At 37.6% G+C, this 15,395-nt stretch overlaps 1 protein-coding gene across 1 annotated transcript in view; it reads left to right on the plus strand.

The window, feature by feature from the left end:
- Positions 1–15,395, plus strand: part of MERTK (MER proto-oncogene, tyrosine kinase) — a 69,498-nt gene that overhangs the window by 30,355 nt on the left and 23,748 nt on the right. The window contains exons 6-8 of the mRNA XM_075203758.1: positions 1,216–1,331; positions 7,920–8,103; positions 9,165–9,313. Coding sequence (XP_075059859.1) covers positions 1,216–1,331; positions 7,920–8,103; positions 9,165–9,313 — 449 coding nt within the window. The remainder of the gene's footprint in view (positions 1–1,215; positions 1,332–7,919; positions 8,104–9,164; positions 9,314–15,395) is intronic.

The raw sequence follows: 15,395 nt of genomic DNA on the forward strand, positions 1-15,395 counted from the left end.
TACATTTGTGCCAGTATACAGGTCCCATGTTAGGTATGACTTAGAGCAATTATTTAGGTAATACACTATAATCTCCTGAAGTAACACTAGTAACTAAAGTCTAATTAATGAGAACACCTGTTTTCACCTGAAATCTTTCTATCACAATACCCATTTTTCCATATTTCAGACTGTGATACACCCAAATTCAAATATAAATGTTACTGTGCAATGTTGTCTGCTGAATGCTGATTGGCTGAGCCACATAATAAGTTTTTGATTGACGTGTATTTCTGTTTCATACACTCACAGCATTATGATCTATGTTTTTGCGGATTTAATATTTTTTTTTAGTATTGGACATCTTACTACTTGTATTTATCATTGGCGATTGACAGCCCAGTGTAAAGCCTCTGGGGCATAACAATAACAATTAAAAAATAATTAAAAATGGCATCATGACATTTGACAAGTCTTTTTCTGCTGTGAATTTAATATTTTACAGTCATCAGGAATCAGGTTCCTATTCATCCACCTGCTAGCCCTTAGTGTCAGATTAGAGCACATTCACTTTAAAGCACAGCATTTGATGAATCCTAGTGGTTTGTGGACAGTCACAATATTGTTAAATGTTTATCTGTCTCACTGACTCAATAATTTAAGTCTTGTTTAGACTGACTGCTTTTTGCCTAGGTTTACCCTGCAGCCCTGGAAACATTCCATATTGTAATAGAATTATTCTCTGCAGAACGTGCAGTGGAAGAGTAAATATCCTTAGTGTTTATGTAATTCAGACAGCAGCGTAATAAATCAGATCATAGGGCATTAATATATATATCTTACTTGCGGTGAACAGCAGTTGGTTATAGGAGGTAGTAATGTACATGTGCAGTTACTTCTCACTGTTTCTCCTGTAACTTACCTAAAGCTTTCGTCAGTCTCCAATATACGTCCTACCCCACCTGTTACACACAGGCAGGAATGTTGCTGATGCTTCACCCCTGTGAGCTTTCCAGCGATACAGGTGAGTGTAGGAAGTATACAGGATGGTGGTGTTTGACCATGGAAGGCTTTGAGGACCATGCGAGGATGGTGCATCTCAGATAAGGAAACGTACATATTTTATCTTAACATACTGACCTTTACCCAATAGTAGATTTTATGTTTGTTCATCATTAAATTATATATATATAGATATTGCTGTGAATTTCCTTTAAATGTTGGCACTTTTCCCAGGTATTCCGTCTCCACCGGTTGTGGTAGAGGTTTTGAACAGATCAGCAAATGGCATACAGCTTTCCTGGGTCCCTGGGTTTGATGGATATTCTCCAATCAGCCTCTGCGGCATACGGGTAAATACTTATAAAGCTGCTACAATGGAGATGGCAAGAGCCTTTTTTCAGGGTGCAATCTATACATGAGTCACATAATGAATAATTTTTGTAAACAGGTGCTATGTTTTCAGCCCTTCGTGACTCCACTGGACATCCCTGCATTATTTGAAGCACATTAATACCACTCTTTCTACTTTAGTGTCTGCCATACTGCTTGAAATGTAGCCTATAATTTATTGGGAAAGAACGATATTCATCCGTGTAAACACTTCCTGTAATTCAGAAATATTGATCACAGACATAAGTTCAGTAACTTTTATTTTATAAATGTGTAAGTGATCATCAAACCTGACCATGTACTTCAATGTTGCAATACTTGTGAGATATTTTATAAAGATAGCACCTTAAAGCTAGACTGTAAATGAGTCAACCTGTTTTTAACTGTATATTTGTATGGAATGTTTTCTGTGTAATGTGAGGTTCTTGTGATTCTTGATGCCACAATAGCTAATTATTGTGGCTGAAGCTATTCTAATTGCACACATAAGGGGAAATTAAATTGCCCGTATTGTGCCGTCAAACATCACCGTGATCTCTTGCTGCTTAAATTGCCGGCCATTACAGTAAGGAATCTCCGCTCATTTTTACCTTACAGCCCAGAGAGCGGAGATTCCATCCTCAACATCGACGTGATGAATTGAATGTGTAACGTAATGTAATCTGTGTGAGGCAGTTTGTTTTTTGATGAATAGTCTGATTAAAAATGATTGGATTGTAACACCTATGCCTAAATTGTACCCTGCCTCAGTGAAGACAATGTGCCTTTAAGTACAAACTTAACATGGCTTTATAGCACATTTATAGAGGCAGTAAAATTATTATTATTGTTTTCTTATATAGCACCAATCATATTACGCAGCGCTGTACAGGGAATTTGAAATTATTCACACACACACACACACGCGTGCGCAAATGCCAAAATAACGTACCAGTATGTTTTTTAACTGTGGATCGGAGCACCTGGAGAAAACCCACTCAAACACATAGGACTAGATTTACTAAGCTGCGGGTTTGAAAAAGTGGGGATGTTGCCTATAGCAACCAATCAGATTCTAGCTTTCATTTATTTAGTACCTTCTACAAAATGACATCTAGAATCTGATTGGTCGCTATAGGCAACATCCCCACTTTTTCAAACCCGCAGCTTAGTAAATCTAGCCCATAGAGGTCATAAAAACTCCACACAGATGGCACCCTGATCAAAATCAAACTCATGACCACAGTGCTCTGAGGCAGCAATGCTACCCATTGTGCCACCGTGCTGCTCATGAATGACTACATATAAAATGACTGTATACAGTATATATTTCAGAGTAATGCATCATATTGCTACCAATACAATTAGTACTCTGCCCTATTGGGTACTGACAGGGATTAGAGGTAACATTATGGTAAGTATATCTTTCTGATGGTGTATAGAGGGTCCCATTGCAATATTGATATTGGCCACAGACATTTCTCAATACGCCCCTGGTCTGAGCACCTTATTGTATTTAATCCACATCTGCTGCTTGTCCATGTGTACCATTTATTAATATCAGGACATCGGAATATTCACAGCAGCAGGAGATGAGCGGGCTGAATATGTCTGAGGCTGCATGTGTCAGGGCAGTGTCATGATGTGAGGAGGGGAATGGAGGAAAGTAGAAAGTCACAGACTGAAAGTTAGATATTGGAAAGAACAGGGTCCCCATAGCAATTATATAAAGTTCCTATACAGCTGATGCAGGGAGATGGTGGTGTTAGATGCACCTCTAAATGAAACAAAGTCCATATATATCCAAGTCGTTTTCTTTATAGAATTGCTAATTACACATTATGAAAGTGGAATAAAGAAAATTGTATGGAATGTTATGAATTTCTCAATAATTCCTCTTTTTACTTCAGTTTCCTTCACTCTACTTTCAAAAATACTGTACATACTGGACCTGATTCATAAATAAAAGGAAAGCAAGAAAATGAGTAACTTTGAACCTTGGCAAAATCATGTTGCAATGCAAGGGGTGCACATGAGTTTATTATTTTGCAAATTAGGATAATACTGGCTGTTTTTTCATGTAGACTGCAAATACTTGATACGTTTATTTTTACACTGACATTAAAAGTTGATCTAGGACATGCCCTCCCCCAAATTTAAATCTGTCCTCACAGTTTAAATGTATCTCCCTCTCGAATACAACATGATTTTGCCAAGGTCCAAAGTTACTCATTTCCTTTCCTTAATGAATCAGGCCCAATATATTCTAACAGAGGTTCTTGAGAAGTCCCAAGACTTCAAAGAGTCAATGAAGAACTCAAAATAAGCATCAGAACAGGTGCTAACAGGAAATATGGAAAAGCAGCATTACAACTTATTCTCCACTTGGTGTTTTCAATCCTGACTAATAACGGAAACCAATTCACAAATTAGTTTACAGGATGGGGTTTATAAGCAGGACATAAAGTGACTAAATTTGCAGGGACATGTATGGGACCCCATGCTTTTAGAAATAAACACATTTCAAATGGCTTTGTGTTAATTAGATATAAAAGCTGCACGTTTTTTTTAACTGGTACACATATTCTCCATATAAGTCTCACAATGGCTTTGAATAAAAGAATTGATTTGCGGGTTAACTTTTTTTGCCACCTAAAGTGAAAATGACTTGACATAGTTTTCATTATTTTTTTTTTGCTACAGTGTATTTCAGGAAGTTGGATAAAAGAAGTTGCTTCCTGCATTAACTGCTTGTAACAGGAAAGGGTGTAGTCTCTTATGTGGAATTTGGGTACCACATGAGACTCTTAAAGAGATGTCACACATAATCTATTTACCAGTCAGTGTGGCAAATAATTGATGTGAGGTATCACACCAACCCTGGGATAATTGATGGTACAAACTACTAGTCCCATGATTCTCTGCCAGGCCCCGTCATGACAGAGGTCATTGACTCACAACACCTGGAAAATAGCAGGCTGTTTCTTCTGTACTAACCTGAAAAAAATCTTTATCTTTTCTTTATTTGGGACTGTTCGACCCACAGGAGCCAGACAGACATGGCGGCTTAATATATACAGCTACCTCTTCATTTTTTTGTGTTTACTTTCTTTACATCTTCTACTCTGGTTCCTTAAAATGTCAAGCTGTCTGCCATATTTATATGACTGGCTTACAACTACATCATTTTATCCACTCCTGTACTAAATACATACTCTTTTGGATATGGGTCATGAACTTTTGTTCTTTTTAACAATACAGAGCTATAAATATCATGGGTATTAATAGACAGTCCAATAAATCTTGATACATGCCTGCAAATGTTGCTTTAACAGAAGCACCGTATTTTTAGTTCAAAATGACAGTTATATTATACTGTTAGAGACATTTCCCATAAATAACTAGAATGGGTCTGCTGTGATTGTCTTAGTGAACTACATGTTCTTCTAATGTGCAGATTTGAATCTTTATTAAATGAAATTCACAAAGTCCATTCACAATTTACATGAGCTGTAGGCACAGAATGCTGTGCTGGTCCCAACATCAACAGATTGTTTTTTTGTGTATATACATATGTACATACATTATATGGACAAAAGTATTTGGTCACACCTGTTAATTATTGAATTGAGGTGTTTCATTTAGAACCATTGCCAGAGGTGTATAAAATCAAGCACCTATAGCCATGCAGTCTCCAATCACGCTTCTCTGTTTGGCAGTCAGATGGGAGAGTCTGGGTTTGGCGGATGCCGGGAGACCGTTACCTGCCTGATTGCATTATGTCAACTGTGAATTTGATGGAGGAGGGATAATAGTATGGGGCTGTTTTTCAGGGTTTGGGCTAGGCCCCTTATCTCCAGTGAAGGACAGTCTTAATGCTTCAGCATACCAAGTCATCTTATACAATGCTATGCTTTCAACTTTGTGGCAACAGTTTGGAGAAGGCCCTTTTCTATTCCAACATGACTGTGCACAAAGCAAGGACTACAAAGACATGGTTTGATGAGTTTGGTGTGGAAGAACTTGACTGGTCCGCACAGACCATGACCTCAACCACATTAAACACCTTTGGGATGAACTGGAACGGAGATTGCGAGCCCGGCCTTCTCGTTCAACATCAGTGCCTGACCTCATAAATGCTCTACAGAATTAATGGGCACAAATATCCACAGAAACACTCCAACATCTTGTGGAATGCCTTCCAAGAAGAGGGGAAGCTGTTATGGCTGCAAAAGGAGGAACAACTCCATATTAAAGTATATGTATTTGAATACAATGTCATTACACTCCCTGTTGGTGTAATGGTCAAGTGTCCGAATACTTTTGTCCATATAGTGTATATTGATATATGCGGTATATGTACATTTATTGAAGTATAGAGAGCTACCAGTAGTATTTACATATATATGTAAATGTTTTGGGACTCACAGCTACAATTTCTGACAGTGGGGAAATTATGTTTTTCAAACCCAGCACAATGAGATAAACATTTAGGGACTGATTAATTAAGGAATGTAAGTTCCACTGTGTGCTGTATTTTGCAATAAGATGCTGTGCGCATGCTCAGAAGCAGACATGCATGCAACATGTGCGAACACAAGTGACACTTCTGTCTGTGATTTGAAGGGGGTAATGGTGGTGGGAAGGGACATATGCACATAGTCAATGCACAATAAGAGCGTGCTATGCACAATAGGTGGCGTGCCAAGGTCAAGCTCACGCACATTCATCCCATTCAAGATCTGGGCACCTCTGAGGTACGTCTGAAGTATCACTTGCACCAGCAACAGATCAGGTATAAGTGTTGAGTGATAGTGATGACAGCCACGTATTATTATTATTTTTATTATTATTATTATTATTATTATTATTATTATTATTATACACGCAAGAACATGTATTTGCAATTAAGGGCAATTGTAGAAATGCATTTTATATGCAGAAGGCAGCAATAACATCCTGATAAATCTATTTCATGTTAAAAAATAATTATTATTTTTTTTAAATGTATTTTGTTCATGTCTATTGTATTCCATATTATTGTACTCGAATGTTATTCCATTTTATTGTATTCAAATAGAAACCTTTCTTGAAATCCACTTATACTTGATTGCGGGTGTATGTGTGTGCAATTTCTGTCCAATTTAAAAAAACCTCAAATTGCATTCACTTTGCGTTACTTGATGAATCAGGGCCTTAATGATTAGTGAATGTAGTTATACAGCACATTGCACCTTGTGAATGTCCACAATTAAAAAAAAATAAAAAATTGCTGTGCAATAAGAATTCATGTATCTCGCTCTGTCGTTTAAATGGAGTGTCTACCTTCAAATTACTGTCACCTGTTGGCTTGTGCTTGCCATTCTACAAACATTTACTAACTAGTCTGCTTTATCTTTCTGACCTCTGGTGCTTTACAGACCTGTATTTGGTTTACTGGGCAGAGTTGTTTATTATTATTATTATTAATTTTTATTTATAAGGCGCCACAAGGCAAACAAATTACAATACAATGGGAGACAGCACAGTACAGTAAACAGTAAGCACAGTAACTCAGTAAGCTCAATGCACAGCTAGAGAGGGCGGGGAAGGGGGAGGGAGGATCCGCAAACGACGGGTCCCAAGAAGGAGGGCACGGAAGACAGGGAGACCCCCAGGGGGGAGGAGGGAGCGAGAGTGGACGTGGGGTGGAGGACCCTCGAGGAGGAGGGCTAAGTAGCTGGAGAGCAGAGTTAGAAGTGGTGGAAACAGGAGGAGAGATGGCCCTGCTCAGAGGAGCGTACAATCTAAGGGATTATCTTCATTGTCCTGGTGTTTAAGACACATCTGCTGTGCTCTTTGCATTGGATACAATTATATCTTGGTAGCAGCTTTGTATCTGTTGACTGGATATATAATGACATGGCCGAAAAGCACAGATGAACAGTAGAAGAAAAAGTATTTAGTAAAAGTTGCAAGTAAATTGCATGTAAAAGCCAATAAATGAAAGTAATCTAACTGTGGCAAATGCCTTGTATAAACTTGAGGTGATCTTATATTTAAATTGTTCTTCCTAGCTGGTGTGCTGAGATTTGTACTGCCAGTAGCTGTTCATTATATTATTATTATTATTATTATTATTATTATTATTATTATTATTATTATTATTATTATATAATCAGTATAGTATGGAGGTCATTTAGGGTTGACAATTCAGCACTAATATCTTGAATCTTTAACAAATCATTAAAAGTCATGTTTACTGGTAATTATTTATTAAGAAACTTGGTTCAATTTCATATCTGAAATTTATCCCGGCTTGTATATAAATAAAGAAGAATAAGGATTAATAATAATAATGATGATGATGATGATAAAGGTTTTATAGAGGGAGAGAGGAAAAATAAGACATAAGAGGGGTGGGAGGGGCTAAATAGCTGAACACCTGCTCTTAAAATAAGTAATAGTGGCTTTTGATTCGCCCTGGCCAATGTGGATGTCATGTAATTTACATGTTGACTACTTTTGAGAGGAGCTTAGAAAGTGTGTGTCATGCAGATGTCTATATATGAAGTACTTTATCGTTACAGGTTAATGAAACCACACAGTGGAATGACAATTCTTCAGTGTCATATAACACATCAGTACCACCTTACAAATATCTAATTAGTGAGCTGAAGCCATTTACTGAATACAACATTAGAGTTTCCTGCATGAATGAAGTAGGCTGGTCTCTGCCAAGCTCATGGATTGTGGCCAAAACAACAGAAGCAGGTAAGAGCCAGTTGATAATTGCTTATGTTTCATATTAGCCTTTCTGTAGGTAACTTATAACAGTGTTGTTTGGAACAAAAAAAAAAAGATTCCTCACAACTATTGCCACAGACTCATGCACCTGTTCTGGTTTATGCCAGGAGAAATATTTTACTTAGAAAACTTTTTCCCATTAACTGAAACACCAGATACATCCGGGTGAAGGATGCTAGCTGTCATAGACACTGTTCATGTGTAATTGAAAATAAAGTCTTGGATGACTTTTAGCTATTGAGCAATGAGCATGTCTAAGGGGTGTAATAAAAAGTGGATAAATAGTCACTAATGCCGAGGTGATTGACACCAATTAAACTGTGTAAAAAATATCTGAAATTAGGGACTTGAAAATTACATTACCACAAAGAAATGGCTTCTAAAAGTGTAGACATTTGTGTTACAATTTACTGAGTAAGAGAAAGGAAAAACATATGAATTGTTTCACTCTGGATATTGAATTGTACTTTATTGTTACATTTTTAATTTACAGTAAAACTTATATACTATGCCTCTTGAATCTCTGGAAGTGTTGTTCCAATCTTTGCCCTATCAACTCCACCAGCATTACATGTCAATATAAGTATCAGTGAATAAGCCACTATTTACAAGAAAGCTCTGTGACTAACTATGGATTTCTTGAGAAACCTCTCATACAAGGACTGTTACATTTGTTTTATGATTATACATTTATTTCTGTGCTTGTCATTGTTTCTTAATTATTGTGCAATCCAGTAATATCACAGTTATCAGTCATAGCAGTTATTATCAGACTTGTGCAGAATTCCATGATATCTGCAAGAGAACACGTAGTTTAATAAATAATAAGCATAGCTTGGTCTTTAAGAATCACTTAATTAGTTGAGTACAGTTGATGGTTTTGAAGGTTTTCCTAAAAACTGAATTGTTGATTGAGCCTGACATCTGAGATTGGTAACAGGTCATATATGTCTGGTCTCATAGAACTAAATATTACACTGAATTTCTATGTTGGCTGCACTATTATTTATGTTAATTTCTTTTTTTAGCCCCATCTACTGCTCCTCAGAACGTCACAGTGGTATTAAATGATTCACATTTACTGAACGTCACATGGGCTGAGCCTGCACTAAATACTGGGAATGGTGCTCTTCTGGGTTATAAGATAAAGCACACATGGAAAGTCTATGGAAAGCCAGTAAGTACAATATTATCTAAATTATTTAATTGCTCTACATTTTGCAGTATAAAGTCATGAGGAATTATTAAGACGTATTTGTGCCAGAATTGTGATTTGCTACATATTTATTTGCTGTTATTAATAGTAGTACAGCTGTATTATTATTATTATTATTATTATTATTATTATTATTATTATTATTAATAAATCCCTTCATTTATTACATGGTGGAGTCCTCTAGAATGGCTATCATTGCAGACATTTGTATGGTAAATGGGTCTTCTGTACCCAAATATGCACACTGAGTTCCAGCATTTTATCTTTTTGAAGTGGTTAAATACACTAATGGTAAATATGTGACAAAAAAAGTAAGCTCTATCTGAAAAATTCTTATTTTATATTTCATATCAAAATCATTTCTTTTGCAGAATAGCTGTTGAAAAAAAAATCTCAACATCCTAGGGATCTCTCTAACAACCCTTTTAATGCCCTTGTTTAGTGAGTGCTCTCGTTCTGATTGGCTTACAGCCATATGATGTGATATGCTCAACCTGCCACTAAGTGTTCCAGCTAAAAGCCATGTCCTGGAAAGTTATGCTTGGATTCCACACAGTCTGAGGCTATGCATTGTGTAGCATGTTGTTTTGTTGAATTTGTGTGTAATTGGTGATACAAGTGTATAAAGAGCTAATTGAGTGATTACTTAGCCAGACAGCTGCTTCATATATTTACACATTGTTAGATACCTCTGCTCCAAATACTATTCTTGCTCCCACCCAGCTTAGGTGCGCAACTACGCCATTGCTCTTTTCTTAAGTATCATACCCGATGTGTGTGTCTAAGCAACATGTTATTTTGAGCACTGTTTGCAGTGCCTCCTGCTGTTTCTAGATATTTGTCTTGACGACTCATTAGCATCTCGCCCATCTGACTTTGAACCATCCCTGAACTGTCCTAGCCCCTGCTGTCTCTCAACTATGGTTTTGTCTCATCCCTTGGCTCTTGGTCTTTCTAGTGTCAGCTGCTGCCTAGTTGGGTTAACCCGGGAGTTAGGACCTGCTGGTGTCCTGGTGTAAATTCCTCCACTTCCTTGTAATGAAAACTGGGCATGCATTTAAATTTGCCATCCCAGACGAGCCAGTGCCAACTGTAAGCAACAGAGTAGGTCCATTTCCATTCCCTGTGACACACATTGTGGGGTGCCTTGTGGATGTTATAGGGCTTTATTGAATAGATAAACAAAGTCACGGATCTTGGTTGGGCTGAAAAAGGGATATAACACCCAAAAGAAAATGTGCTTATTCAAATGGTAAACAGAATTACCACAAAATGAATCTTTATAATGGATTCACAGGTCATTCTGTTCCCTGAGCCTAAGAGTTTTATGATGCGAACTCTCACTGTGGGTGTTATTTAGGATCATATGTACAGTGTATTCTGCCTCTGACTATAAATATACATTAAATCAGAACGTAGTTGATCAATCCATGTCAGCATGGAACTCTGATCTAAACCGAGTCGAGCATTTACACTTAAGACAGTGTTTTCTACCATCATCCAAGCGTCAGTTACTTTTTTTATTGGAAGGATGGAGCTGCATCCTACTTGCAGAAATCCAGACGTTGGTAGACTTCACTCCATGGCAATACAGGTGGTACTAGCTGCATGTGGTGTCCCATCGACCTATTAAGTGACATTTTTTTAATTTGCTTTTATCATCTTTTTGTCCACTATTTGTTGCATGTGTACAGCGTGTCTTGAAATACAGGAACCATGTCAAGACTTGTGACCAGAGAAAAGCTGATGTTTCAGTTGGTGACTAAGTGACTTTGTGCTTCCGTTTAGCTCTCCGAATAGCTTGCTAAGCATTTTCCTCCCACTAATCAGCAAAAACAAAATGTGTGGTTGGCCACCAGTGTTAGTGTTATTGTCTTTGTTCTAGCATTGTAAGAGAGGTTGTTGTTTGATGCCTTTCGCCTCATGATCTGATTTATTGGGTAACAGCAATTTTTCGGTCAGAACTTCAAGGCCAGAGATGAGTTTATAAGACTTATGGAAATTTAAAGCAGAAGTCATAGAGAAAAATCTATGTGCCTTTTTGTGTCAAATATTTATTTTTGTAAGACAACTTACAACAGTATTCTCTGCTCTCCCATTATTTGTGTGTTTTATTCCCATGCTCCTATCACCTATAAACAGTGGAGGCAGCATTTTGTAGGCTAAAGCAATAGATTGTAAGCTCTCATGAGCAAGATCCTCCTAATTCTTCTTGTATTCCTGCCTGCCTCCTTCTTGTCTACCTGTGCATCCGGTCTCCTACCTGTATGTTCTGTGTTATCAATGATTACGTCTTATGCGCTATTCGTTGCGTTTATGCTCCAGATTTCTGGTTGTCCTATGCTGGTATGCTTCATGTATGTCCTTATTTTCTGCCCATTCTGTCTTATGAAATCATTATTTTATATGCTCCCCCCTTATACTGCACTGCAGACCTATGTGGAGCCTTATAAATAAACAGCAATAATAATAACACTCATGGTAAGGCACCCTGTGAATTCACTAAGGATCTGTGTCCTCCCTGATTGCCTTAATGATGTTATTTGTTCCTAATAAACAAATAGACTGTCTTATCAGAAACATTGGTTCAGTCTACAAAATGGCTATCTCCAAAGCGACAGATGTACTTTACAATGTGTAAAATTGGTAATAAAGGATATAATAAGTTTGCAGCTGATTTCTTTAGATAATGTCTATTATTTCACTTTATTTGTGTTTAGTGCTCTTCTCTAATGTCCTTACCTTTATGTTTGTTTCCATCATGTGTCACCATCGCTTTATCTTATAGGTACCGCTAAATACTTTTTCCAATTCCTCTATGATCAGCAGAAATAACAGAATTGCTGTAATATCATCTCATGGTCTGAGGCAAGAGAGTGTTGTTAATGATTCCCAGTATGAAAACCACAGAGAGTTTGTTGAAAATGAAACAGAGTCTTCATTTAGGTCCATGATCACACAGGTAATACTAGATGCAGACAATGGTAAATTCAGTTGCAGAAGTCCATAGACATAACAGTAACGGGATACCAGGTTACCAGGATTAGCAGAGAAACAGGAGTGCTGGATACCAGGCAAAACAGGTTAACTGCAGGTACAGGTTTGTCATGATAACCAGGTTTAGCTGGGAAGCTGGATACCTGGCACAACAAAATAACTGTAAGTACAGATTCAGACTGGAGGAAGGTCAGGCAAGCCAGGGTCAGAAGTCGAGAATGCCATAAACAATACCAGGGAGAAGACAGGAGCAAGGTCAAACGTAGCTGGGGTCTGGGTCACAGAAAAAGGAGCAAGACAATGGAACAAGCAGAAGTCAGATACCAAGGAACAAACAGGCCAGAACACAGGAGTTTCTCAGAAATCAACAGCAGAGACAAATGAATTGGCCCCAGTCTGTTGGAACAGACAGTCTTATAAAGGCCAGACACAGATGTTTAACAGGGGAGTGAGATTAACTCCTGCAGGTGAGGAGAAAATGTCTGGGTATAACAGCAGCACATCTGGTAGCACAGAGGTACTGCAGGCATGATTCAGAATAAGGAGTCCTAACAGGTGGTGGATAGCTAAAAATATAAACCAGTTTTACCAGTTATTTAATTAAAGCTTACTATGCACAAATCCTAAAGGCCAATGAAATGGGTGGAACAGTCCTCTTCCAGAAGCTTAAATGAGGTGTTCAGTACAAATTACATCTCCTATCTTTACGTGTGCTTGTCCCTATATTTTGCAAATATAGCTTTTTGTTTGATCTGGCATTTTCTCTCCTCTCTCCCCTATAGCCCCATCCCTCCAGAGCTGGCACCGTGTATTTCTTGGTCACGTGTCTAACTGTTTGCCATCATACATTGTTCTTGCTCGGTGGCCTTGACTCTGAAATGTCAGCAATGTTGTTCTGTGTAATCCAACGTTCCCACTTAGTCTGCTGACATTCCCGTAATAAAAATATGAGATTTTACTTCCCATAAAACTTACATTGAGACTGTAATTTTACAGCAGATTAATCTCTAACCAAAACCATAGATAATTCTATTTTTGTGCAGTGGTAAAAAGTTATGTATATCCAGGCTCTTCTCATATTTGTCATCCAACATATAACATGCAGTGTTAAATCATATGAAGTAACTAATTTACTCACAAAAAAAGCTCTAATGCTTATCTCTGTATGGACATAATGCTAATTCCTGTGATTTTACAATCAAAACCAAAAGCAATTGCAGAAGTAAAGTAAAAAAAAAAATGCCACGAACTGAAGTGCTCGGTGTTTTATCAACCAAATCTTGAAGCTTTTAATAGAAGCTGGAGGCGGAAACATATGTCTCCAGAAAAAGGTCATAACCTGTTCATACTTAATACACATGGATTATAACATAATATATTGATTCTAGGGAAGAGTTAGTCTTTGGCTGATGGCTAAATGCACTGTTCTTTTCGTTATTGTGAGTAGAAAGATAAAATAGTTGGTGCATTTGCATTTCCAAATACAATGTAGCTGTTTCCATCTGAGATATAAATCTTTATCACAATTGTAAAATGTAATTAAGGGGGTGATTCAATGAGCCAAGAAGTGTCTCCGGAACGTCCATGAGACACTTTGCGGCAGGGATTTGACAGAAATCTCCCCTCATTTTTCCTCGCACTTCTATGGGGTGCAAGGAAAATTGACCGGACATTTCTATGTAATTGCCGGTAATGTTCACGGCGCGATATCCGCGCGTCACAACGCTGGCAATTGAATTCCCTCCTAAATGTTCTATTGACCCACTTCCATTAAAGCCCCAAGTATGTATAATAGAATTCCAAAGCATGTTTTATCTTAAATATACTATCATGTCACACCAGGGGAGAACATACAGGGGTAGATTTACTAATACAGTGTTGGGCCACCCGAAACACTTCAGGGGCGACCTGGTGCAGGGCTCTAATCTTCAAAAGGGCCTCACAATACCCTTAACCTCAGTAATAAGTTAAAACAATACATTTAATCAAAGAAAGAGACACCTATCTGTAATAACATTTCAGCAGACATTTTACACAACCGTTACAAGCTATAACAAAGAAATTTATCTGTAAACCTGGAAGGAGCTGAGGGCCGCAGGTGAAGGCTCGGAGGGCCGCAAGCAGCTCTAAGAACGCCTGTTGCCCATCACTGTCCTAATAAACAAAAGTGGAGATGTTGCCCATAACAAACAATCAGATTCTAGCTATCAATTTCTAGAATGTACAAGATAAATGATAGCTAGAATCTGATTGGTTACTATGGGCAACACCAAAATTTGGTTACTATGGGCAACACCAAACTTCAGGAGTCTCCCGGACAATCTGGGAGGGTACATAAGTATGAGAAAGACTCTTAACATTGTCTGTTTGCTCCTGAGAAATTAACAAGCAGTCGTGACAATTTCAGGGGACAGTTATAAGCAGTGAGAAGGACATGGTGGCTGAGCGATTAGAGAGTTCTATATGGACATATCAGTCTTCCTTAGCTATTGCAGGATTACTATGATGCACTGACTTACAATGGTACATAAGATGTTGAGATCCAACAAACAAAATACAGAAGACGCAAAGGCAAGAAGTAGTTCATTCAAGAAGCATAAATGAAATAATACCAAAAAATGAAACATAATACATAAGACTTTTTTGGTAAGGAATAAAACAAAAAATAAAGTATAGTACAGAACATGGAAGAGGCATAGTACAATAATGCTCTGGTGTACGAGAAAACAGGAAAGAGGTCCCGTGAGAGTTTACAATCTAATCAGGATTAACAGTTTCCAAAATAACTGTGTTGTTTGCTGCTAAACTCTCTTTTATCTTAGTTCTTTATTGAATGATCAAGCTGGCAGAAGTGGTGCCCAAAAAGTCATTTCTTCTATGAACCAAAGCCAGAAGATGAAGTTCTTTTACAAATGTATAGAGACATATTACATATATAATATTTTCTAGCTGTGAGCAGTATTCCTGAGCCAACAGAACCTGACAATTTTGAAAAATTGTAATCCCTGTGAATTCTGTGTCCCTTTATAAATAACCTATGATGATT

The sequence above is a fragment of the Mixophyes fleayi genome, chromosome 3, assembly GCF_038048845.1.
Source record: "Mixophyes fleayi isolate aMixFle1 chromosome 3, aMixFle1.hap1, whole genome shotgun sequence".
NCBI classification, from domain to species: domain Eukaryota; kingdom Metazoa; phylum Chordata; class Amphibia; order Anura; family Limnodynastidae; genus Mixophyes; species Mixophyes fleayi.